Source organism: Scophthalmus maximus, chromosome 3, assembly GCF_022379125.1.
Source record: "Scophthalmus maximus strain ysfricsl-2021 chromosome 3, ASM2237912v1, whole genome shotgun sequence".
NCBI classification, from domain to species: Eukaryota; Metazoa; Chordata; class Actinopteri; order Pleuronectiformes; family Scophthalmidae; genus Scophthalmus; species Scophthalmus maximus.
This window is the reverse complement of record NC_061517.1, coordinates 26282116-26310023: the sequence shown is the minus strand read 5'-3', so window position 1 is coordinate 26310023 and position 27908 is coordinate 26282116. Positions and strand designations below refer to the sequence as shown.

Here is a 27908-nt window from a genome sequence, read left to right as displayed (position 1 = left end):
GGACGCCATTCTGCACAGCACGACTCACTTTGTGTGAAGGAGCAGCCGGGGAGGTACGAAGAGTTGGAGCGATCGGGGAAAGATAAAGGGTGCCACATACGGTGTGAGGATTGAATTGTTGAAATGAGGAATACAGTTTATAGGATTGCACGAGCTGAAGTTCATGGAGGAGGAGTTGAGTCGTTTTTTAAGGCTTCTCGGTTGCAACGGGTGCAAAGCAGCTGAGGTCTCAACCCAGTAACCACTGAACTGAGGTGATGAGTTGTCCGTATGTGTTTGTACATGTTTTTGTTCACTCCTTAGGACTTTCCATCTGACTCTTATCGTTGATTGTGAGTGGCAACGGCCTATGGAATGATGATGAGGGGTTAGGTTGTGACATCGTGTTCCCCTACAGTCCAAAAACATACAGGTTGGTTCATTTTGCTACATTTTTTTTTAGCAAGCAACAGCAACAATAGCAGCAAATGCAATAACGAGCCTCGGATAAACCTCACTGGTGGCCTGTCTCTTGCCCTGTGATAGGCTGTTGAAGACTGCAAAGAAAACCAGTTCAGTGGAATTTTCAAAAAGCAAAACCCTGAATCCCAGAGGACGACTACAGTTTATTGCCATCAGCCACTGAGTTGTAAGACGAGTTTCAGCTCAGCAGTGACGAGCAGTTACAACAAACACGATTTCCCACCGAACCAGAGTTCTCCTACACCAGAAGCTCGGCACATTGTCCCTCCACTTGTTCTAGATTGGAATAAATATGTTTACAAAATACAATAACAGCATTAAACTCCGGCTTAGACGTCTTCGTGATAATAATGCAGTGATTTATTGCAACTGAACGGAGGTTTAACCAGCTGAGCTCGACACATGTTGTCTGTCAACAACATTCATATTGATGTCTGAACTGGAGATGAACATGGAATGATTTGGCCTTTTTTTTCTTCCCACTGATGAGATGTTTCAGTGTGTTTGGAGACCTTTTACCGGAACGACACGATGACACTCGGAGCTGCATGAACTTTCCATATGCTAATAGCACCACAGGCTTTCAGGTTACAAGTGAATAAGAGAAGATCTGCAAAGAGACTGCAACATTTATCTAATTAACTTATCCAAAATCTGAAATACTGGGATCTGCAAACTGATTTTCTGATTCCACGATTCTTTGCTTTGAAAAATAACTGCATTCTATTAACCCCATACCCTGGCCTATGAATAAGTTAAATATATTCTACTATTGTACTGATTCGGTTTATATTTATATATTTACATCAATCACATTTCCACAAACTTTTACACGGAAACATTAAGATCTTGATGTGTTTCAAAAGCTTTTTCCACAGAGCTAGAAATATACAGTATGATTCTGATTCGGGCAATAATGAATCCTTCAATACGCGGCGCCGCAGGTCATCATGCTTGGAGAAGCTAAATGTCAGAGGTGGAGAAGGTGCAGGATCTTTTGTGATTGCAGTGCTTCTTATGAAATAAGCAACATATCTCTGCATCCAGACTATCACTTGTGATGCATGACAGGCGAGAGAGAGGGGAGACGGAGACAGCTGGCGGTTTGTGGGTTGACATATTTTTTTATCAGCATGACAAGTAATTCATGCAGAAACATCAGCATTATATTTCCATGATCATTTTGGGGAAGCTCTATAGACACGATCAGTGCCGCCTGTGAATCCTTTATATACAGTATGTATACTGTACATAGTATATAAATAGTCTTAAACAATACTGAACCCAGTTTTTTCTGGTCAAGTACCAGTTATTTGTTCTAACATTTGAAAACTGTAAAGATCTGATGGACAAAACCCAATATTTGGCAGCTAATATGGCTCCACCAGAACTGTACCGTTTATTGGTCAGATGTCACAAGCATCATATCTAAAGGCTTGTTGGAGCATGTTGACCCACTTGAGAAAGATTAATTGCCTTAAACTCTTTTCCACCAAGAAAAAAATGTTGGTAAAGTTTTTTTGTATTTAAAAGACACATTATTCTTTCCCTTTTATATTCTATGTCACTTATATTAACATCCGTGACTGTCACTGGGACCATTGGGTCCGAGAAACAAATCAATACAACTCGCTGCCCTTAAAAATACAGTGGCCTGCAGCTGATACAAACAGTGAAGTCGCACTTTTATTGACTTTTCATTACATGGGCAATAAAACTCCGACTTGTTCCTTTATAGTTTCTGTTGGTCCCTGTTGCGCTTTCAAAATCAGTTTCACGAACGGCATCGATATCCTTGCCTAAAACTGGTGACACACGTCCATTTCACCCCCACCTCAACAGTCAGAAACCCCCTCGAATCCTCCACGTTCACCGCAGCTCCTCTGAACATTGTGTAGCACCTGTGTGATGGAACTCCTCCTCCACATAAAACCCTGCGCCTCCGCACGGCGTTCGTCAAAGCCGCCGTCCTGATCATGACAAATGACAGTCCCCTTTCCTCCCATCTTTTTTCCTGTCCACGTCGGATTGTCGTATCTCTAAGGAAGAATAATGTGCAGATGCGCTGAGCGGACCTCGGGGACGAGCACCTGCGGTTCAAAGGCTGCACAGAGTGTGAACAAGGCCGAAATTATTTTAGCGAGCGAGTAAGGCCGGCCATGCAGGAATCTGTGACTCATCCCGTCCTTGGATTTTCATTCCACAACTTCCAGCGAGGCTCAGCATCATTTTCCTCTGAGCCTGTCTGGTGATTGTTGGGTTTATGGTTTACTTCTGCTGGTATGTCTCTTAGGCAGAACAGTTTAGGTGAGAGTCATTCAGTTGCCACCACAGAGCTCTTATGTTCCAGCATCGTCATGAGCGGTTGAGTGCTGCATGAGATCACAGGACATCACTCCTCTTTAAAAACCTGTTTCATCATCCCCCCTTTTTCTCGTATCTTTCCGACATGCCTTTATTTTGATGGGAGGGACTGTGATACAAGGAAAAAATGCCTAGTGAGGGAAATGTCGATGCGATGAAGGCTTCTGAGATGTAGCCCCCTTTTCAGAGGCGCGGGTCGGCTGGACTCAGGAGTCTATAAATCAGACCTGCAAGATCCTCTCTCGCTTCCCGTGGCCTGGCGACTGACAGGATTATTGCTTGACATGCCTCTCACACAACCATTGCATGTATGATTGACCTGCTCACAGACAACTTATTTGCATTTCACACATTCAGTTCAAACATTTTGCACAACCTGTGGTGTCCCTCCTTCATCGCAGACTATCTGAGGCATTCTTCATTATTCATTATTTCGTGACATTAAACAGCCGGCGGCAAACGGCGGCACATGTCCGATACCGTGGCTGTACGCATAGGATTTTCATGGTCTACCTCTCATTGAGAGTCCGTAAGCATAGCACGTGTCACATCTGCATGTATCCAAGAGTCACCTCATCTGTTACAGAATCTCCTGGGGCCACTTACAGTAATCTTCCAATAGACAAAGCCTTCAGGCAGTCCAGCTATCAAGCGCTCTCACTGCCAGTTTGTTTATGGATTTTTGGCATGTTCTCTTGCAGGAATTAAGGTCCATTCCCACAGGATGTTCCACATTACGAGCCGCTCAATACTTTTTGACACCAAAGTGACAAAGACAGCTTCTCCTACAACGGGAGTTTCCAGGAAAGCAAAATACAAAAATAAAGGTGTCCAATATATTAGAGAAATGCAGCAAAGGTGCGCTCTGCCATCTCCCTGCAGGAGAAAATGTGTTTGATAGAGAAAAAGGAAAAAAAAAAATCAGCCTGATGTCTAGCATGATAAATGGCATCACTCCATACCACCTCTGCTGAAAAGGCAGCGAGCGGTAATAAGAATAGAGTAAGTAGTGTCATTCATCCTGTGCTTGGAGCAGCACACTTCAAGCGCAGCATGCCATGCCAAAGCACTATATTGCAAATGGAGTGCACCTTGCAAGAATAATTGAAAGGTCCTTGCATACAAGGTAATAGAATTGTCTTCTCTTCAGATCTTGATGCATCGGGCAAAGGGAGAATAAAAGACCAATGGTTTTCCACTCTGTGCTTTCTTTATGCTTTCACACTGTAGGGAAGACTTACCGCAGCATGAAGGTAGCCCTGACGTGAAGCACTCCAGAGGCTACCAGCACAAAGCCCTCATGTTAATCCAGTAGTAATGAAAACATGTAAATACACTGGTGTGTCTGAGGAATACAGTTCAATTTAAATAGTCATTTCATACTCGTATAGGCCTACTGCTGCTGTACCAAAAAGTCCTCCAAATAAACCAATATATGTATATATATATATATATGCGTTCTTCATCATTCATGATGCCGACCTTAAATTGAATCAGTTAAATCAGATTTGGCTGCGTCCATTTCTTTTCTTTTCCACCTTTATTTTTTTTCCATTCTAGACTTTCCAGCGACACTTTCCTTAACTGCCAACATGGGTGCAGCAGGAGTGACAGCCGCATTGTAAACATACCAAGTTATCCCTCCAAGCTGATGCGTGCTAACAATGTTTTATGCGAAAAACTACTGTAGATGGAAAACAAAAGCAAGTCTATTTCCTCAATGAGTTGCTCTCAGACATAAATCAGTGTATAGATGACAGAAAAAAAGATAATCTTCATAACTGCAGAACTTGGCTTCTGTAAGTCTTCTTCAGTGTCAAAGTTTGCATTTCGTGTAATAATAATGCTTGTCAAACCTCAACCATGTAATGTACAGTCATATAGCCATCTTCTTTTTTTCAGGACAACCTAGGGTATCAGAATATGTATGCCTCAGTGATATCACATGAATGTTTAAATAGTTATATGACCATAAAGACAAAATAAAAAAACAAAATGGAAATTGAATCTCATGCATTATAATGACACATCAAGGTACAGGTCTGTAACAAAGCCTCTGATTGGTCAAAGTGTATCCAAGATGGATGGCCAGAAGTCCGCTGACAACAACGTCTTGGAAAACGGGATAAAAATGATCCTAAAAGTCATTCAATGTTGGATTTATCATCATGGACATGTTGTACAAAGTCTCCGAAAAGACACTAAAGTTCTAGCCCGCACTACGGATCTTCTGAAAGGGCCACGATCGCACGGAAGCCCTGCCTGGAAGGGCGCAGGCGTTAGCTTCTGGTCAAAACAAACTGTAAGTTGCTGGAATAAACTGATCAGATGTTATGAGGACTTTTATAACACAACGCATTTTCTGTCTCATACGACAGGTTCAGGCTCAGAGGGACTACATGGAATGTATATGCATTTCAATGAACCACTGTCATTGTGTGACGAATCATTTTTCTTCTTTGGTAGGCTGATATCAAACTATAATAGACTAACAGCCTACGATATCTTGATGGTTTTGAAATAGGAACAGCGTATGATTCACAGGGATTTTCAGTGTTTGCACCTCAGTGAAACAATCCCGTCATGGCACTAATGGTCTCCGGACCACAATTTCATACTCTGTCATGCAATAACAAAATCAATATGAGAGCAGTTTCATGCCAATCAGATAACTTGTAATATATACAATCGCAGTGGCATGTGGTGCACAGGCCTTTTTGGAAAAAACGCCACAACACAGTACTGCTCAGAACCAGCAACCAGCAAAACTAGAGCGTTGACAGTGAATGGTATATCTTAGGAATGTGTGATAAATTTTCCACTTCAGTGTGTGAAATATACAGTTTAATTACAGTAGAGCAGCAGCACTGATGGAGCCTGGACGTCTCTCTGCAGAAATCTGATATCAGGACCTTTCACAAAATTGACAGGAAAGACAGGAAATGGAAGTCCGTTCAAAAACGCACCGTTGAATAAGTAGATACGGTGTGAAAATATGTAAGAAGAGGAACTGAGATAGTTTCATTCATTATTGATATTATTTTCAACCCTGTGTGATAAAGGGTTAGTAAGTTATATTTCACTTTTTTTTTCTTAACCCTTTGGGTGAAAAATCATTTTTCTTTGCAAATTTCCAAACTAAGTTAGAGGAGATGTGCAATGCCCCCAACACCTCAATGGGCTGGACATAAAAACAGATATTTTCATATACAGTACTATGCAGTACAGTTGAAGTTGGAAGTCGGAACTCCTCCTGCCAACCCGAATGCCGCATATCTGTAGTGATATATATGTATTTTTTTATAGAAATAAACAAAACCTCGGACTTGTTGTACTGGTAACGCTGTTGTCTTGGGTGTGACGTCATTCACTTGTCTTCATGCAGTTGCTCAACACATTGCAACGGAATTAAAGGCTCTGCTTCCTGTCTGCCAGTATTCCGTTTATTGTAGTTTATAGTTGTTTAAATGTCTCTAAATCAATTATTGTACATGCACGTTCACCTGATTTGCAATTAATCTGTTAAGGATCCATTTGGAGGGCGTATATTTTTTTTTACCAAAAAAATGTGAGGGAAAGTTCTGCCCTGTCTGCCTGTCCTGACTTAAAAAAAAAACTGAAACGAACACAAAGTCAGGACCTCGGGACTGAGACAGCATCTTCTATCACTGCTGCAGTTAAAATAAGCAATTCATGCTTCTGAAATCAGGCCAGGGGCACGGGAGGAGATCTGATTAATGACCTGCTGCATGTAAACACCGACTCACTGTAACCAGGTCGCCATCGCTGAGGCTGATGTGATACACATTTCGAACCAATACATTAAAGATACATGTTAAGATTCCTCATGATGTGATTCAACGCGATACGAATATGATGCTGTACAATTCACTATTTTACAGATATATTTTCATTCATTGGGTCCTCTTAAGCAAATCATGAATCAACTAAAAAGGGCCATTTTTATTGCATATAATTGTTTCATTAGTGCTGCAACTCAACTTCTTTTACGCTAAACAGTCGGTTCTGGAACTCGGCCGGCGCTTCTCTCCTGTTCTCCATTTCCAGTTACACTTTTATAACCTCACACATGCGACAGTTAAACAATTTAGGGATGCTCAGGATGAGGCACGGTGCGAGGAAACTCCAACGTGAACTTTAACGCTGGCGTCGTCACTGCTGAACACAATAACCTGGTTTCCTTGTCATCTAGCTACTGTACCTAATGCAGTGAACAGTTAGTCATCCCCACACATGCAAGTGCACGGGTGACACAATTCATATCCTTCCATTGGGTTTGTGTTGATTAACAGTTGCTGGTGCTGCATGTACAAAGGTAGCAATGTACAGACACACAAGGTGAAGAAGAAGAAGAGCTAGCATGGATGTAAACAGTACAACATACGTGATGTGCTTCAGTGAGTCAGTTCAGTGAGAAAAGAAACTCTGTAAACCATTGTGTCACTGAGCACCTTACGACCCTGGTTAGTTAAGCATTTCCGAATGACTTCAGTGTTTGTAAATGTGATGAAATGGTGCAACCTTACATTGTACAGGAGTGCCAAGCTCGTATGAGTTCCCTGTCCAATATTTAAGTAATCAGAATGATGTCATTCATTCGTTACTCTCTGATTAGATGTTGTATTTCATTTAACTGTGATTTACTCAGGAAAATGCCAAAATCAAATCTTTTCAAATATAATATATTATTCCCTTTCATGCTATATTTAGTGAAGTGAGCAAACTATTCCAAAGTCCGCCTGGGCAAAAGTCTTACCACTCGGCAGCCAACTCAGCAACACTGATGTTACAGGCCGGTCTCCTTTGTGAACGAATGAGGAGTTTAGATTCACCAGTCAAATCTGATAAAGTCTTCCTAAAAGTTTGACGAGTTTTACTTCAACTATGAAAGTGCAAGTTTTCATGACACCAACCTCTTCCACAGCTCAGTCCAGAGTGCCGAGATGTGACACCCTTAGCTAGAAGTAACGTGAAGTCCATCTGCAACCACTGCCATCATTAGTTGATATAGTTGGTGTTACATAAGTCACATTCACACAAACTTTCATGTAGAGATTCTTTACACATCGATTTTTCCATCACACCTAGGAATTGAACCACATACCTTGTGGTTAGTGGACGATCCGCTCCTCCCACCCGCCATACAACTACCATTCAGGATTCGACTCAGATACACCCAAAGATATACATAGTGTGATGCCCATAACTTCTGTTATACCTACAGTAGAGACAACAATTATATTTTGGGTGTGTGGCATTCAGCCAGACAGGTTTTAATGGAGGCAGTGGGGGGATCAGCTTCAGATTAGGGAAGGCTGGCCGGAGACGGAGGGAGGATTAGATGATGAAACTCACAAAAAAAAACTGTTCTTGAGTTTCTTTAAGACACAGCTAAAGGTTTTGTTATGTATGTCAAAACCTGTGTAGGAAATCAGAATCAATTTGACCAGGCAATACTGCAGGGAATTTCAACAGATGGACTTTTTTTTTTTAGAGCTGACCTCTCTGTATCATGTCATGACCATTACATTGGGAAATGGTAGTACAAAGGGAAACAACTGATATGTACTTTTAAAAAGGTAATGTTTTCCTGTGGATCGATACAGGAAGGGGAGCTGGAGGTTAAGGCAGACGGCAGAAAGGCAGCAGCAGCAACAACAACCGCAGTCAGGATGCTGCACTATCTGTAGCTTTAGTGTTGCCTTTTTGTGTGCCGCTCGTTTATGCAGCTGTTAGTGTTGAGTGATGGAAATATTGCAGCACATTATAAGAATTAAACCAGCGATAAAGTGATGCAGACCAATGTTTGGCAGTGCAGAGTAGAGAATGAGTTACACATTCACAGCCACAGGAAAGCAGCGCGGCTCTATATGCGGGGCTGCTGTCTGCAGGTTCAGTGAGCAGCAGATGCAGTTGGGAAAAAATTCTTGGCTCCAAATTCCTTATCATTTTTTCTCAATATATTTATTAATTCCTCTTCCTCCGGTGTATTGGGGATTGTCCCCGCTCGAGAATCCCCAAAATTGAAAGAGTGTATTTCTGCAACTACAAGGTCTATATGAATAATCTTGGTATCTATACAAAAGTAACACTTAGGTGTAAACATCAGTACAGATGATACTGGGTCAGAGTAAATGAAGATGAACACAACATAAATGAAAGATTTCATGTTCGCCTGAGTAAAATATATTTTTAGAGTTAATATCCCCTATGTAATGGAAAGGAAATTCACAAATTTCATGCTGATGAAGTGAAGCAGAGCAAAGTTCCAGACTTTAAGTCGGGACATGGTCAGATGGACTTTCCAAATTGGTACAATTAGGCACAGCTGTTTCATTCGAGGTTTCTCACTGCAAAACAGATTTAATTTCACTTGTGTCTGTATAAGTATGTATTCCTTCTAAATACAACTTTTTTAACCAAGAGTGGTGTTCATCTCTTTCTACTAACACTCTTTATAGTGCGGCGTAATGACGTCAGAGCTGCCAGTGACACAACGTAAAAATACGCAGGGAGATATCTCAGCAGCCCATTGGTCAAGCTGAATAATTGACACGTCTATCAAACCGTCACAGCCAATGGAATCAGAGGACATTCTTCAAATCCCCGTCAACAACACCATTTCCATACTACGATGAAGGCAGCGTATCATCTCAAATTGACGAGTGCTCTTTGTGCTAGCTAACGGCAGCAGATTTATGGATCAGAACACATTTTATCATAACAAAATATCAACGTTAAGACGGAGTTTATGTATAACTTTTTTTTGTTATGTGTATCTTTTTAATGCGATCCCCGTTCTGTACATATGCTGCATGACTATATTGCTATAGCATATATTATGTGTTTTCAGAACATTTGTGTATATATATACCAGATGTTCTTGAAGAGAACTTTTAGTTAGTAAGGAAACTATTGTTATGCAGATTTCATTTTTCTGAAAAGTCTGTCAATCTAACCTCCAGACTAAAGCGACATTTACTTTAACTTAAAATGTTTTCACCTTGATCCATTATGTCCGTTAAATTAATTAAATTACAGTCTTGGTGAGATGTAAGTCTTTCAAAGCTTTACTTTGAAAGACACAAGTCGGATGTGGGCACCCGAGTTGCAAGAAGTGCAGCCGCTCTAGGAGGCTAGATAGCAAGCTAGCTAAAATAATCAATATCATGTAATATGAAGAGGGACACAAAATGAGGTTTTCTAAACAATATGTACTGTTGTTGATGCGATTGGAAGTGTACTTCAAACTGTCATCATCATCAACATCATAAAATATGTCCTGAATTGGACCGTGAGAGTGCTTAACCTCTTGTATAAGGCAATGATCTCTCTCGCTCTTTCTCAACCTGATTAAAATGAAAAATCTCTTCTTTTTTTCCAGGGAGAACAGGATCATCACCACTGGAAGACCAATCTGTTGAAAATCTATTTGAACTTTTCATTGACAAAGTGTCACATCTGTTGCAAATTTGTATCACTGCGGGTATGAATAGTTTTGATGCAAAATATTCACAGGCAAGTATTTCACATTTGACACCCCCTCGGTGTATAAGGGCCTGTGTTCACAATAGGCTGTGCACACCCACACTGACAGAAATCATTCTGATTGATTAGATGTCTTCTTTGCTCTGCTGGGGTTAAGGTCCACAACATATTTGATACTCAAAATATCATTCATCTGTGATTGAATGGTCAAGTGCAGAACTAGCTTTTCTTTTGGATATGAGTGGCAATTGAGCGCGACGATAACCTGCTCCACTGTTTTGCGAGACCCCATAGCCTCATATGAGTTTGATCAGACGGCTGAGAGATAAGGTGGGGAATTTCAGAGGGTCGGATATTCAAGTCTCTAGTTGGATTTGTTCAACAATGCGTTGCCGCTTATCCTCATTCTGCGCAGCCGGCTCCAGCAACAGTCCATTGACTTCAGGGAATCATCCTGCACTTTACCAACAGTGTATCAATTACCAGGTAAATTGAATTTAGCCATATTGTCTCTGTATCATATTGCATATCACGTGAATCTTTTTTTAATAATGCCAGCAGCAGTTCAACAGGTGGGAATCTGATATTGCTTGTGTAATTATATTGTAGTCTCATACTTTTTTTATTGTTTCTGGTTCAGGGTACACCAGCCTCTGCAGTGTGGTCTCGCGGCGTGGTCTACAGACAAATGATTCAGAAAAAACATTTAATATTGGCCAAAAAATAAATAAAGTAAATGCTTTTATTTTTGTGTGTTGTTGTAGCACACTTTACTTCTGTCCGCCTGTGGAGAGACAAAAACCTTTTTGGAGGCAGGAATAATTCCATTGATTTAAATCTCCATGGCCCCGCAAATTAAAGTTGTTTTTTATCTAAATAAAATTCAACTCTGCCTGGTAAAAAAGGAAGAAAGGCGTGCATGTGTGACAGCCAGTCCTTTTTTTTTCCCCACAAGAGTTTATTGTTTTGTGAGTCACGGTGGATAGATTCGAAAAGTAAAAAAGATCTCTCACCACAGTTCCTCGACCCCGATGGAAAACTTCATGAGGACAAGGAAAGATGTAGAGACTCTGTAAGAGTGAATATTGTTGTAGGTGAAAACTGGATGGACTTGTAAACGAAACTTGCACATAATGATTGAATAAAAATGAGTAACTGAACAAAGAGCCAGAGTAAAGCATGATATTTAGAAAGAAGAGACAATTGTCTGTATTGTGCATTCCACAATCAGGGGATAAAAATTACTTTAGTTTTTTGGTTTAGCTATGATGATGATATTGTGAACTATAAGTTCAACATGCTTGTTCTTAAACATGACTCCTGACTGGACAGATTTGTAGGATAAACGATTATATATCTATTTATTAGAGCTCAGACAGTCATGTGAGGATTTCAATTAGTTTTGTATCATGCCACACAAATACAACAGCAGTTTTGTCGTCTCCATATTAACGTGGTGTTGCCCTGGTGCGACTGCAATGTCGGCATCACTTTAATTGTTGCTATTGCAAGGAATTGTGGGACGGCATTTTCTCCTTTCCTTTTGTCAAGGATGGTCCAGTGTTTCCTATGCTTAAGGTGGTAAGATAAGGAAGCATTGAAGCTCCTTTCCTTAGCATTTAGAGAATCAGAAGAGCTCATATCATGGGTGCAGATGAAATACTTCCTGGTTATTTCACTCAGTTAGGAACCTTCCAAAGCAAAATAGACTATTCAACCGCAGCACAGTGCTGAGGTTAAATGTCTTCGGTTACACTGGGAAATACGTGGTAGTCCTTAAGAGGTTCTCAAATCTATCAGAAAATTCAGGTGGATGTCAACAACCAACAACACAGCCCTGAGAAGAGACTGGATCACCAAAATAAGTAAAAACCTGTGTGTGGATGAACAGAAGTTCATCTAGGCCTTTAAAGAGTAACTTGCTGCGATGATAAAACTGTTTCCAAGGGTTTGTCCGTAACATCGGTGTTGACTTACGGTTATATGTGGATGTTTCATGACTGCAAACAGCTGAAGATCGACCTTGAATGTGACAACTCAGATCAAACTGATTGTACGATTGACCTCTAAATTCATCTGTTGCACAACACTATATAGTGTAGACAAATCTAAAGAAGAATAAAGAATACAAGAGTTCAAAATGGAAGCACAAGGCTGACCGAACAATGCCATCAAATTTCTCTGGAGAAAATATTTACCTGAAGAATTCAACACGTAAAAGGCGTGGACATTTTACTGGGAATATCAAGTGAAGAATGTGCAAATACAAAAAACTTCAAGTAGCATGAAAACTCAGCACAGTGCCGACCTATAGCCGAGCTGAGCTGGCAGGGCTCGCTCCTTTCATCTTCGCTATTTCATCAGTCAGGCTCCGGATAGTTTCCCTAGGCAAATGAAATCAACTGACAATGTCCTCACTGCTGTATATTTCCATCAGGTTGCTGTGCTCAATGAAAAATGTATTTCCTTTCTCATTACTTGCTCCGCAACATTGTCAGCGAGCCACATCCATCAGCCACGTTTTCCCACTCTTCTGTCTTTCGGTGGTGCTGCTGTTCACCGACTGTTACCTTGAAAACAAGGCTCTCAGTTCAGTTAATGTGGGGAAACATTGGCTAACGTTACATGCTTTAATTGGGTGGGCATTTATGTTTTTGAAAATATCTAACTCTCATTAGAAAAAACTAAGGCCAAAATGAGACTAGGCTAACCTTTCTTGTTTGGTCAGGACTAAGAGAAAATGCCATAAGGGTTGTTGTTTTCTTTGCAATGTGAAAACACATATTTTGGATGGTTCAGACTAAACTTGAAAAGGCACATTAAGCTTTCTGAGAGGATAAGAGACTGGATGCCCGTTTATAAACCAATCAGTATCAAGTACAAGGAGATGCAGCGCACACAAGGGATGACGACAGGACATACAGTAGGCATGTCCTGCAAAGTTCTTCAGTGCTCTCACAAAAACTGCAATGTGAAACCGCAACTAAGCAAATTGGTAGACTCAGAGCTTAGTTATGATATGTAGCTTTTGCTGTTGGCATCAAATATCGTGTGCGTCATACGTGGATATCATGGAGATGTACAGTTATCGTCTTTATGCACTCTGCTGATTCAGTTGCTTGGTGAAAACAGTTGATATGGGCGTTTAGCGGAGCTTCTCCCCATTCTGTGCATATGTTGTATGTTTATATTGCTACATGTTAAGCATAACTTTATATGATCTGGATCACTTGACTCCTGGTTTGGGTCCTCAACAGGGTTCCCTTTAGGGCTAAATATAGTTTTGAAACCAGCCATAGAGGTGAAACACACTTGATACTGCAGAAGGGTTGTGACTGAGATGCCAAATTGCAGGACGGGTCTGTTAAGTTTCAGTGCGTCATTGTGAGTCAAAAATAAGCTCTGAACGAAGGCCTTTGCTCATGAATATTAAAGTTCATCTTTCAGCTAGCCTCTAACTTTCTCCACAGTTTACACTGTGCAAGGTGCCTTTAATGGCCATTGTTAGGTGATGATCAGAGCTGGCGGTGAATCCTACACATACAGTATGGACATTTTTGTTGGAAACTAGTCTTGGTTTCTCAAACTGAAGTAAACTGGGCGTTTGAGGTGGTTCTTCTTTTCCAGCAGCAGTACAGTACAGTACAGTACAGTGTCTGTGAAATAAACTCAGTATACAGAGTTTGTGTGTTCATGGCAATTAACAAGGAACACGTCACCAAACGGAACGACGTGGCTCACTGGTGTGGTTTTTAAGCATTTTTGGGCAACAATGAGTAATATCATATATCAGGTTTTAGGTATATGAACAACTCTGCCCCCATCGACTCTTGATAGACTTTGTTTTGTCCTTGTGAACCCTGAAGCCTTTTGGTCGTGGACTATTTTGTTACTTTGCGTTTAGACTTACGATTGATATTCTGTTGCCCTTTCCAGTGGGTCTCTTATGGAGTTAGAATTGGGTCATTAATACAGCGCACAAAAAAATGACTCACGAGCGATGTATGTGATTTCACACGCGCATATATTAACCATCGCGCGAAGATTTAAATCCCTTGAGGCTCAAGAGGATCTGCTCTCGCTCGCGGGAAAAACAGCTCCTCTGCTCGAGGGCTACTTCTGCGCTCGCGCTGCACATGTTACACTCTCGCGAGAGCGGCTCCGCTGCTCGTGGAGCCGCTTTGTACGCTCGCGGAGAACGTTTTTGACACTTTGGGGGCGGAGCCTCTGGACTTTGACTGACAGCTCTTAGGGAGCCTGGAGTTGCCAGGTTGGATTTTCACGTAGTTAGGATACTGTTGGCAAGGCGGGAGACAGTGGCCGCATCTCCAGTGTGATATCTTGTAATTGATGACTGCCCTTTACCACCAGAGACATGGGCTACTACAACGTACGTGGTGAAGGTTTGGGAAACAAATGTACCATATGGACTGCACCAGTTTTCGTGTATGTCATCACAGTGTTCTAAGTAAAGTAGTAATGCTGCCAGAATAATTTGAAATATGCCATTTTTTTGCACACGGAGGCTTACATATAGAAAAAGTCAATCAGTGTTGACTTTTTAATACTAACCCCAAAACACTCTTTCCCTTATCTTCACCAAGTGCTTTGATTAAATATTACCAGAAAATCTTTGATCACTTTAGATTTCATTGACATTAAAATGTTTGACACAATGATACAGTTCACAGATGAGTTCAATAGCCTATTCAGATTAGTGTGATTTTTTTGTGTTGCAAATTAGTCAATATGAGAATCATTTTCAGGAGACACGTGGGCCTTTGAGCGACGCACCTCCATTGAAACTAAAAAAGTCCTCTGCACTCCAGTCAAGTGTAGTTGAACTCTAGTTGTGTACCGTTCATTCAGCTCGCTCCCCATCCATGAAAACAAGTGGCTGTCCACTTTGTTTTAAATGCATGGCTCGAGGCACTTACACTGATTTGCTCTCCCAATCATTTTAATAAAAAGCAACAAGAGGTGAATCATTTCAAGTTTTGTCCTTCAAGTTCACCTTGTTGCCCTGTCACAAGTGCCCAGTCCGGTACAGGACGTTATGAAAGTGGTCAGCCAAGGCAGAGGTTGTTACCTGACGTTCTCTGTTCCTTTGTGCTTGTAAATGTCTATTATCTAGAACCCCCTGCTGTGCTCCTCTACTGGACATCTTTTCAAATGCTACATGTATTCAGAGGGACAGATGTTCTGAAACTTTGGAGAGTCTATTCTGATTTCACTAGCAGTAGCTAGCTTGCATGAGCCAATGAGCTCAAAGTACACGAGTTTATAGAAAATCTGTCTCCAATTGATTTTTGAGGGTTTACACATTATTTTTTTTGAAGCAAGAACCCTGGAAAAACCTTACCCTTAAATATTGTGTATTGAGGCTACTTTCACTAAACCTGCTGATCTGATGTTAAATGTCCTTCAGACTCAACACAATATGAACCTATTAAAAGATTTATGCTCCCTTTTTTTGTAGTCTAAAACAGGAAACCACCCTCCAAATTTGTGTTTTGCACAACTTAAATAAACCTTCAACTAATTTCAAGTTTTTAAATAGTGTAGTTTTGTGATTGAGTACAGTGGCATTGTGAACACACCTGAGACATGGCAGAAATATTCAGTCCCAGAAAAAAAAAGTGCAAGGCTACACGCAGACCTTCAGCCTCACCACTTCATTCTTAGTGTGATTTATTTTTTCTTTCGTCCGATTGTTCATTCAAGGATGTAACTCGTATTCAATATGAAGGGTGATATTAAAAGTGATAAGAAAACATTTGCACATGAAGGAAAAAATTAATATATTTGTAGGAACTTTGGCAACTGGATAACTCCAGTCTGCCAATCAGAGCAGACTGGGGTTTATCGGGAGGAGGGGCTTAAGAGAAATCCACTTTTTAGACGGGATGAAAAGTGGAGCTTTAGGAATGGGCAGTATGAGAACACTGCTGCCTTTTCTGAACATAAGGGCATGTCAACCTTTTCAAGTGGTAACACAAATTAAAATTATGAACCTGAATATGAGCATAATTTGTCACCTTTAACATTAAAGGCTTCAATACCAATCTCTGTGTAGCTCAGGCAAGCAGAAAGCAGCAGTCCTGATGAGCAGTCCTGCTTCTTGTCATGGGAACACCTAGAAAATTAAATTACATTTTGAACATTCAAACATAGCGAAGGTCGCTTGCCTCAGTATCTAATTTCCTGCCTTTTCAGAAATTCATATTTAAATCCATTCCATAGAGCTGTCGGGCGGTCACACTGATTACAAACCATCACATCTCTGTTAGATGAGAATGAAAACATAATTGAATGCAGAATCTCTGCCACACAGAATCAGGTCAAGAACTTCCTGACAAAACACCCCGAGCCTCACTTGATGGGGATGAAGGCATGCAGCGATATTCCACACATCAGCAGCGCAGTCGCTGAAATTTTCTGACAGGACAGCAAAGATTATGAACAGGGAATGAAGTGGTGGCTTTGTGAAAGTGATGATTTGCAGTTATTGTCAGTGAGACAAAAAAGGTGTATACATTCCATACATAATTTCTTGTGTTTTCCAATAGGAAATGTAAAAGTAAAAGCTAACATATACATATACACACAGTCAGTGTTAGTTAGTAAATTATTAAGATAATTTCAATGACGCATTTTGTTTGCAGCTGCGTTGCAGTGATGCCGTTCTGAGTCAATGTTGCACTGCAGAAAGTGCAGCTCCAGACTGATTCAAGCATCCAGGGGCTGATGGGAAAGTCTTGCATACTTCTGAGGATTTCGCGCTCGACATAAGCATTAAGGAGAGAAACCACGGGGTCCAAGACGTCACAGCCCCATCCGCCATCCACGACAATTGACACACCACGGTCCACGGCCTCGGCGACCTGTCGCTCGACGCAGAAGTGGGCACCCGTCTTATAATGACCAAGAAGTCAAAAGAGTGTGGTCCAACAAGCCCGGCCCATCAGCTCCCTGTGGCACGGTGGTGAGGCCTTGACTCCTACACCCGACTACAAACAATGCTGAACAACTACCTAGTGCGTTGCCTACGTAGCAACACGTGGCAGAGGAAAGTACCCAAACAGTCGCCCGTCAGCCCTGATAGACGGATGCCTACGGGACAACATTAGATCCAGAGATGTATTAACCCCCCCACCCCCCAATAATGAACAGATAAGGACGAAAAACATCCAAAGCAAGTCGCCGAGTACAACACCAGTGACCTCCGTTACTGTGTTTGCACATTTCCGATTATGTCAATAACAACTGAAATTCCAACGCACAGCTGTTTTTTCCCCAAAATTTACAAAAAGGACAATAACAGTAATTATGTGTCCCACACTCTCTCCAACATATCTGACAGCTGCTTTAGTTGAGGTTTCAGTTACCAATTATGACTGTACGACAAGAGAGCAAGAGTGCCAAGACGCATCGTACAACGGACATGGCACCAGGCAGGACAGGACCGTGCAGTCTGCTCCGATTAGGGAAATAATCATTTTCCATTCTGACTACATATCTTGTTACAGTTGTCTTCTATGAAAGTTAATATGGAATGACAGTATGTTCAGGTGCAGCAGTGTGATATTAAACCCTTGCCTAGATTCTTATATTTTTTTTCACTTTTAACCACAATCTTACGATCTCAAAAAGCAGAACTAAATGTTTGAGTGATTGACTCCATGTAGCCTAACCCTCGGTCCCCGCCCCGCCCTCTCTCCTCCCTCTCTCCCTCCCTCTCTCCCTCTCCCTCTCTCCCTCCCTCTCTCCCTCTCTCTCTCTTCTTGCCATTGGTTCGCAGGGAGGCAGGCTCCGGGATGGTGATGGAGAAGAAGACGGGGGTGAACTCGGAGCGCACGTCTCCCCCCCGCCGCGCGCACACGCTCACGGCAAAAGTGAAGTGAAGATGCTTCTTCGCTCTCTGTCGACAGTCCAACGCGAGAGCCACTCATCACTGCCTCTTCTCCTCCCGCCTGAGCGCCGAGCTGCCCCCGTCCCTGGCAGAGGCAGCCCGGAGGAACTTGCGCTGCCGGGGCTCGTCCAGCTCGGAGGAGGAGGCGGCGGCGGCAAGAAGCGGCGTCAGGGACCCGGTGCGCCGTCACCCCTATAGCGTATCCGTGGATGGCCGAACGCGTCGGCATGGGCGCGCTGACCAAGGGACGTTACCTCTCCAGGACGGGCCTCCTGCTTCTTCTGATCTATTGCACGGCGCCCGTGATCTCCAAAGGTAGGAGCTGTCCGCGGGCGCGCGTCGCTACTTTGGTGACTAGCGGGTGTAAAAACGCCTTTACTCCGGCTCCTCGTGCGCCACCCTCCTGGTTTACGCACTACTCGCGACGTTTCTGTCGTGTTTGTTACCCTCTTTTTAAATAATATTTGCAATTATATAATACCACTGTGCACATTCAGTTTCCAACGTGCGTATTTTCTGATTCCCCCTCGGACTTGTTGTCACTGTTGGAGCTCTCTCTCTCTCTCCGTCCCTGTGCGCAGCGGAGCCTCCGGTATTGACTCATCAAGTCACAGCTCACGCTGCCAACTACTCTTTATCTTTTCCCACCCCCCCCGAAAAAAAAATCGATGTTAATTGCCCCCCCCCCCCCCGTTACTCGGTCTTTAATGAATCCATCATCGCGCCCGCGCTGCCTCCAGCGGAGCTGGCGCCGTGACACGGACACGCCGGTGCAACAGGCATGGCACCGCGGGTTTTCTTTCCTCCGGGAGTTGTCACCAGGACTGATTCTGTGGACACGATGCTCCCGTTGATGAGATGAAGTGGGCGCAGTGTCCGGTAAACCAGGGGTGTGTGTGTGTGTGTGTGTGGGGGGGGGGGGGGGCATGAATGCAGTGCATCTGCTGGATTCAAGCACAAGACAAGAGCAGCATTCTGCCACTGACACACCCAGAAACGATTTTAAGAAGGGCGACAGGGCTGAGGAACGTTTTCATCTTTTTAATTTTTTTTTTTTTTTTAAGAGCCACGTGCGTTACAAAAAAAGATAATGAACATTTTGTGCACCTGCTATTGCTGGAGACAGTGCAACTGGATGAGGGGTAACTGTGCCAGGTGGCAGCTGTGAAGCATGTCCCAATTCATTGATGTAGTGAGTTACAGCCCTCTTACAGTAGTAGGAGGATAATAATAATAACCATAAATGGATTCATGAGCCTAAAAAGAATCCACAAAAGCTGATTTTATCAGTGACCATGTGACACTTGATGGATGCACTGAGAGTCACCTGTTTGAATCGAATGTTACAACCCAAAGACACATCTTTGCCTCTCAGTCCTCGTTGATGAAGCGACTTGGGGGAGGAAAAAAAAATAAAGACAAATCCATTCTTCACAACTCCTTAGTCTGCAGCACTGAGCAGATTCTGCAGATTCCTCTGCATGGAGGTTATAGGGGAGTGTGTGTACAGTGATGGTGGTGTTTGAGACTTGACTTGACATTTCTCTTTTCTCCCCTTGTGGAGCCGCACAATCTCAGCTCAGCGCGCGGAGCTGCAGCCGAGCGCTGTCATAGATTGAGGTCACAGCGTCACGACACCCTCGGCCGCCACAGTCGCCGAACATGTCAGGTTGAGAACAATATCACTAAGTCTTAACTCGTGCAATGATTATACATGCATATATATATTTTTTGTCTCTTTTAAAATTTTGCTAAACTCTACGAGTTGGCTCTGAGTAACTTTATAAGAGGATCAAAATGCATTATTATACTTTGCATTTAAAGCCATTAGCTCACAACCTTTTTTAACCTGTGACCTTTAAAATAAAGCAGTGTCTTCCTGTAATCCCCATCCTCACACGGGCTGCATATCTCTATGAGCCACCAGAAGTTACAGGGGCACTCCATTCATTTAGTATTGCACCACCGGAACATTCGGAGGTCAGACGAGGTCAAAATCTGTGCAGCAGAGGCCAAGATGTCCTGACATTTGGTCATAGGTCTGCATGGGTCAAGATCCAGAAAGCCTGGACCCTTATGATTACCATAATGCAACTTTCATCGAAGCTGCCACGTCTTTGAAATTCCACACCCCCATTCTGTGATGCAGGCTTTCAGTCAAAAGTCCTACGTCTCCAGCCCGAGTCAAGTAGCGCGGCATTTTAAAGTCGCAATCCCCTAAAGAACCTCTTAGTTAATTTTCGAGCTACAACCAGTCAAGGCAACGAAACCTGTGATGCGCCGCTGAATTACAGGAAAATGTATTCAGAGGAAAATGCTAAAAAAACCCTACACGATAGATGGTTGGGATAAACCCGACCAGCGTCGGCATGCTTGACAATCTGTCTGAACAGGGGGCGGAACGGGGGGCGGGCCTAGTGACTAAAATGACCGAGATAGCCACGATGACATCCTCACAATTTAAAAAGCATATTCCTCAAAATGTATTCTGATTTTCTTTACTATTCCAAATCATCTTGCGACCTCAGATTTCTCTCGTGAGAGGTCCCGACCCCGGGGCGGTTGGGAACCATGGCCAATTATGCAAGCGGCCGTGCAACTCTGCTCCATACACATATGCTTTATTAAACTTCTTTTATGTTAAATTGCTCAGCCAGAATTGAAATGGAGGGATCTCAACACCAGAGAGCTTGGAATGTGACGTCAGTAAACCTCTCTCTCTTTTGTTTCCCACACTGGTTGTTCTGGTGCATACAAGAATCCTCTTCAAAGATTTGACAGAAGCAGAATTTTTGCAAATTAGGTCTTTAGTGTTCGATACAGATGCACTAAAGTAAATATGTCACTTAAAGGGGCAGTGAGCTATTTTGGAGAAAGATTGTTTTGTTGTTGATTTTCTGGATGGCACTGGTCGGGTAAATCGCTCACTGCCCCTTTAATTCACGGTGAGCGCTACCATGGCATCTGCAGGAATCGAAGTGACGTTCTGCCCTGCGTCCCACTCAGGGCCGGCCCGAGGCACATGCGGCTGCTTAGGGCCCCTCGGGCCACCTGGGGGCCCCGGCGAGCACTTGAAATGTCCCACAAGAAAGCTTTATTATTTATTTTTGTTTATTTCTATGATTTTATTATAAACATTTTATATTATATATCATACAAAAATGTAATCTTATGTTAACCGGCTCGCAAGCTTATACTGGTTTAATCAATTCTCGTTGCCTCTGTCAGATTCACGTTCATACATGCGCAGTGTAACGATATGGCACGATCCAACCAGAGTCAGTCAGTCAGTAGATGGTATTTGTAGTTGATTTTCTTTCTGCACTTGTTGCAATTTTTCAAACCAAAAGTAATTCAAATGGTTTACTTGTTTACAATAATTGCATTATCTTCTGGTTCATTTTGATATTTTTCAGCACACCAAGTTCAGTATGCCACTCAGTACTGTATCAATTTGATCGATTAAAGTGCAAATTAACACTAGACCACTATTGCGAGTTGGCTAATTTAAGATTAAAACCATAGAAGCATAAAGGCTGACATAATATAAGCAACACAGCAACAACTAATAAATTTGATAATTGGTAATAAAGATTCACAGAGGGTTTGCGAACGATCAAGAAGGGGGGGGGCAAATCAAATCCTGCTTAGGGCCCCATATAGGCTAGAGCCGGCTCTGGTCCCGCTCCTCACATGCAGCACCAACACCTTCCATGTTGCCGTTTCCCCGCACGTCACTTCAGTCTCAAAGGCCATAAATCACATGGCAGGTGTCACACGGACGTTCCCCCCACACAAGGTTGACTCCTGGTTGAACCGGACAGCGGTTCCCCGCCGCAGCGGGACGTGACAGCGCCGGCTCGCACTCAGCGAGATTTAAGCTCTTAAGGATCAATGGTGGAAGTTTGCAGGCGAGGGGGGGATGCGACTGAAGCGAGCGAGGGGTCGCGAGAGGAGGGGGCCCCTCCTGTGTGACTCGGCTGTGAGTAACTGCGGCGTGGCCCATGGGGAAACTTTAAAAGGGCCTCTCAGTTGCGCCGCACACAGTGCTAGACACGAAACACACACTGGAGCTTCCCGAGCGTTACATTTAACTTCCTTGTAGATCAGGTGTTCATGTCCTAACGAAGCCCTGCTTAAAGACCTCCTCCAGTCACGTTTTAAAGAATATAAAAATAATCTGCCATACCTAATTTTTAGTTTAACATTGTTTACCTCCCAAAAAAGTAAAAAAAAAAACAACCTCTGAAACCATCCACTCTCTCTACCTCATTGAGGAACTATGAGAATAACACTGGCCCCGCCCACAAAAGATGCTCGCGCTAGGTCGATCGGTGGAAGAAACAAGACGTCTAGTGGCAACACTGGCGAGATTCAGTCATAAAACTTTCACGGACGCTAATGCTAACGCTAACTGTCTGCTGACACACCTGCCGTCCTCTCGTGATCCGCTGCCTCTGCTGCACTGGAAGTTTCCAGTTTCTTTGCCTCACATTTGCATATTGGACAGCGATTGGTTTTCTGAATTTGTGACGTACCAAATCTAGCAATTTCACTTTCAAATCGCAGAGCAGTGCACAGAAATCCCCTCCTCCAGGAGAGGAATGTGAAAACACCTCAATAGTGACAAAGTATGCTTGGATACAAGTCCCCATAGTCAATGTCAGACATGTTAGAGGACAGAAACAGAAGAAAAACCCTTTTATGAGTGGAGGGGGTCTTTAAAGATGCACTGCACTGACAGGCTGCGTAATATCCCTTTATAACTTGGCTCCTGATGTGGCTCTTGTTGATTTCATTCGGCATGCAGGTGTGTTTATTTGGGACTTGATGACTAATTTATGCGACGCGTGATTCCGCCTGAGCGGCGGGGGTGTGTGCATAGAGCGGGGTAAATAACGGCAAAGGAGATCATCTGATATTTGACTGGGGATTGTCGAAGTCGCCTACTTCACTTACCGGCCGCTCAACGTGCTCCGCAGCCAGGTTTTTCTCTCTAACGCTATATGTCATTACACAAATGCGTTATGAGATCAGAGTACGGTGTTTGTTTGCCTCGCGGCGTGTCCCGGGTGCACACGTGCCCGGGCCCCCGGCGGTCACCTGGTTTGATAGACGTCAACTGCCATGCAGCATCTTCCAGCTTCCCAGATGCACGGTCGTGTCCAGTGTCGCTGAAATAACCATCGCCACGCGGCGTGGGACGCCCTGTGTCTCCGTTGACGCGCGGACTCGTCAATTCTTCGGGGGTTTGGTTCACCCATGACTTTGCGGGGCTGCAGATTGTCTCTCTTTGTTCTTCTTCATCTTCAGAAACACAAAGGAGAAAAAGAATAACACCTGAGTGCAAAGGACACACAAAAACTGCGGCACAAAAAATCTCAAGGTTCTTTTTTTATTTTTCACAGGGCTTTCATGAAAACAGACAAAGGTCAAACCTGTTATTTTCCCTCAGACAAAGTAAAGGGCCTCTTGTATTTTCGCTGCCAATTCCAGAATGAATCATCATCGTCTGGCTGCCGTGGGTGACAGTGTGCGCAGTTCAGTGGCCAGATTTACATTTAAATGAAACCAAATGGCTTTACATTCAGAAATGATATACAGTAATGATGATGGTAATAAAAGCAAAGTTCCCTTTTCGTATTGGACCGGCTCCTGCTCGGGATTGTTGTCATTCTGGGGACTTTGCAGGTGCCGTCGGTGAGTTATGTCCCTTTCTGTGTCGAGACTATTACCTTCACATTTCAGCGAGTGGATTCATCAACGCGCCGCCTCCGAGGCTTAATGTAGTCAGCAATCAGCCCCGCAGCTCATTGGCTTCTCCTCTCCACCGTACAGCTGGCAGGTAATGCCAGACATTCAACTTTTTCGTCATCTGTGCGTTTGTCGCTGCGAAGGCGGCCGGCATATGTCGGGTGTCTGGTGGCCTGATGCCAAACATTTGCCTGTGGTAACATCCGGGGATGTCACCTCCCTGTGCGAAGATCGACACCGCTGTGTCGGAAATAACAGCTCAGGAATCAACGTGACAAACATCGATGCTGCACAAATCAATATTTTTTTAATCTCACTAGTGGATCAAGCGACTGGACCTGACGAGACGAGTTTTGTCGTCAAAGACACCTCCAAGATATTGTGATGGGTACGTCCTCTGACATTTGACAGACCAAACAGATTCTCCCTCGAGTTCTTCATTTCAACATTGTCGCTGTATTTGTAATGATATCGTAGTAATTACTAGCAGTATGCTCTTTGGATGCCCTGTATTCCCCAGAGTCAGCGCTCTGCCTTGTTTGTTATTCACAATTCCTCAGGAAGCGCTCGGGTCACCGCCGCCCTAATCTGCCCGAGATGAACGTCGTGTAGCGTCCATCCCGCTTAATCCGAGGGGACGGCAATCAGGACGAGGGTGAGGAGGCCCGCTCGGTCACAGCGCTGAATCATTTAAGAAACCCGCAGATCCTCTCCATCCATCTCAAACGGGAGATTCAAGCGGTCGCGTTTCTCGGAGGCCACACTTCTCGGCCCGAGTCGGATTCTTTTTTAAATATTGGAATCTTTGTGTGCGCGCTGAGTTGTACATGTGGACACGGCTTCTTGTGAAGGAATATTCCCTAAGGGTGAAAGCACTTGGGATTTGAAATGTGTTCGGCTCTGTACTGTATAACGATGACGAAGTAAGAAGAGTGTAAACAGCCTTTTTAAAGAGCTCGAGACGGACGAGGCACGTCGTCATTGCGATGAGGTTTATAGATAGGGTCATATTTATTCTCCGTGAGGCATTTCAGTTGATATTTTCTTTACACAAATGACGAGCAAGAATGCCCCAGTCCCAATTTTTTAAGCATAGTGTGTGAAACTGTACATATGGGGAGGTGCAAGGGTCAAAACTGCAGCCAGACTTCATAAGTAAAATAAAGCGGATTGTTAATTTGCATGGGATATTAATGAATCATAAATAATAGATCAGAACTGTATACAGGAATAACGACTAAGTTGAAAAAGTCCTCTTTTTTTTGCAAAACTGTGCTTAAATATTAATGGGTATTAAATGCACATCATCTTCATTTCTTTTATCTTTGGAGATTCTCACGCGCTCCAAATAAACGCATATTTATTGATGCAAAACCTTAATTAATCACACTTGTACTGTAGAGGAGTTACTCTCGAGGAGCAGCGCAAGTAGATCGTGGACTTTATGGAAAAAAAGCTGCACCAATGCGTGTTTCTTTTTCATTAATTTGGCATTACATCAGCGCTGTAATGTACCGCAAACATCGACGTGTCGGTGCTGCGCGGGAACTTGCACCTCCTCATATCTGTGTTTACAGATGGTGTGCACCAGATGAGCTTTTTACATGGCCGCTTTACGACAGCATCCCATTTAGCGAGGCTCCGAGCAGCCGTAAGGCCGACTGGGGGATGTGTGTGTGCGGGTCCCACAGTGAACAGGGATCCCATGTGAACACCGTCCCGTGTAAATTTCGTTCATACTACATTACCGGCCGTATGAGGTAGCATCTGGGCGGGAGCTTCCGTGGAATGGGAGTCAAGTGAAACGGCGAAGTCTCTTATCAAGTCAAGAGCGAATCCAATATTGTTATCGAAAGAAGTGTCTGGTTGATGCATGGGTCACGTCTGAAATCTGCGATAGGGGATCTGAAGCGAACGGCACTTTAAATGACTGGAGTGCGTCTCTCATAGACGGTCCACTGGAAGAGTAGTTTCATTGTTCTGTGACATGAGGTGTCGAGCATCTTCTTCTTTTTATTTCTTATTCCGGTGGCGTGTCTCTATTAGGGCCGTCCCGTGGGCAGAAAGGGACAAAAATTGGACTTCTAGGGTTTATGTTGTAAGAATGCTTCGTGCCGTTTGCTCTAATGTCAGCGATGCCAAAGCAGATTTTCCAGATTGGTACATTCTTTTCGGTTTTTTATCACTTTTCTTTGTCATTTTTAGGGATGCAGCTAACGATTATTTTCATTATTGATTAATCTGACAATTATTTTCTCGATTAGTCCATAAAATGGTGAAAAAATGACGATCGTGTTTCGAAAAATTCAAGATGGCAGTTTTGTTTTGTCCTCACACCAAAGTTGTTTAGTTTACTGTCACAGAGGAGCAACGAAACCAGAAAATATTCACATGGAAGAAGCTGAAAACAGAGAACTTTGACATTTTTTTCATAAAAACTACTTGAATCGATTAATTGATTATCAAAATAGTTGGCAATAAAGTATATTAATCGATTAACTGTTGCAAATCTAGTTTTCTGCTTTATTCATATACCTGCTGACAATCAGTTCCTAGTTATATTTATTGCTTACGTTATTGACAGAGGTTTCTTGTTGATGTACACCTGCAATTCATTAAAAAACATAAGGAATTGGTCCCAATTTTTTTTTAAATAAATCTCCATTACATAGAGGATGGATATTTTTCTTGGTTGCCTGATATATGGTCTCATATATGCTAACCCTGCTAGCTCCCTGCTGTTGCTCCTGCTGTATCCACTTCCATGGCCTTGGGTCAGCTGTTCAAACATGTCCTCTGTTGATCCATGGGGGCGCAGCGGCCCTGCCGGGACAGAGCAGCGCTGCAGGACAAGTCGTGATGGATGGACTGCCGAGCGCCAGTCTCATTTCGCCGTGTCCTGTCCTGCTCCGAGGACCTCTCGGCCTTGCCCGTGGGCACATGTTAGTCATTGGACCACGCTGTTTTTGACCATTGGTCGACACACACAGTCGCTGCTTAAAAGTCCATGGAAAAGTGTTTAATAGAAGGTTTTCTATATATTTAGGTTAGGTGCGGGGTGACTTGTTAACCTTGTAATTGGGTTACTGAGCTTCCTCTTAACAGGAACGACAATGGTGTGTGAAAAGTAGAAGTGTGGAACGAACATTCTTCATATCCTGTCAAGTATTAACGTTAAATGTTTCATTCATTTTCATAGCATTGGAGAATGTGAGGCCAAAATCATAACGACCGAGGAATAACCATGCAGTCATGTCTAAAGACAAACAGATTTACTATAGTTTTGAATTGATTAGTTGATTAATAGATTGTCCGGCTGAAAAAAATAAACAACTAATACGTTAATAAAAATAAAAAAATCCACTGTCGCTACACTCAGGTAGGTTAAATAAAATAAATGTCTCTGATATATATATATATATATATATATATATATATATATATATATATATATATATTGCTCTTTCTTTCTTTTGGAAGTGGCCATGAAAATCAACGCAAAGCCACACATGAATGGCAAAATGCAGCCAACAACCTGAAGATATACTGAGGCGGACAAAGAAAAAGGATTTTGATAAATAGATTTGTTGTCCTCTACTGAAGGCACAATAGGCGCTTCATATATAAAGGTTTCATTAGTGTTGAATCACTTGAAACTAAGAATCTTTGTTACCTTCAGAATTTATGTCTACAATGAGAAGCAGGTCGTCTTCAGAGAGTCAACACACCAAGGTTGAATGGACAAACCACACACTGAGTCTAGAAACAGGAGGGTTATTCAGTTGCCACTAAATCCTACACACTGCTTCTTTAAACTTAAATATGCATTGCAGTTCATCTATGTATGCACAAAGCCACATGAAGGTATTTACTAGGGTATATTCTACCTATAGAGAGGGACACAGTA

The 27908-nt window shown here is 42.9% G+C and overlaps 2 protein-coding genes across 8 annotated transcripts in view; one reads left to right on the top strand and one right to left on the bottom strand.

Annotated features, from left to right (window-relative positions):
- The window catches only part of LOC118314126 (NACHT, LRR and PYD domains-containing protein 12), a 593122-nt gene that overhangs the window by 375104 nt on the left and 190110 nt on the right, over positions 1-27908 (bottom strand). The gene's annotated exons all lie outside the window — the stretch shown is intronic.
- Positions 18140-27908, top strand: part of unc5db (unc-5 netrin receptor Db) — a 163928-nt gene continuing 154159 nt past the window's right edge. For all 3 annotated transcript variants that reach the window (XM_035640334.2, XM_035640332.2, XM_035640335.2), the window contains exon 1: positions 18140-18562. In XM_035640334.2, coding sequence (XP_035496227.2) covers positions 18457-18562 — 106 coding nt within the window. In that variant the 5' untranslated portion in view covers positions 18140-18456. The remainder of the gene's footprint in view (positions 18563-27908) is intronic.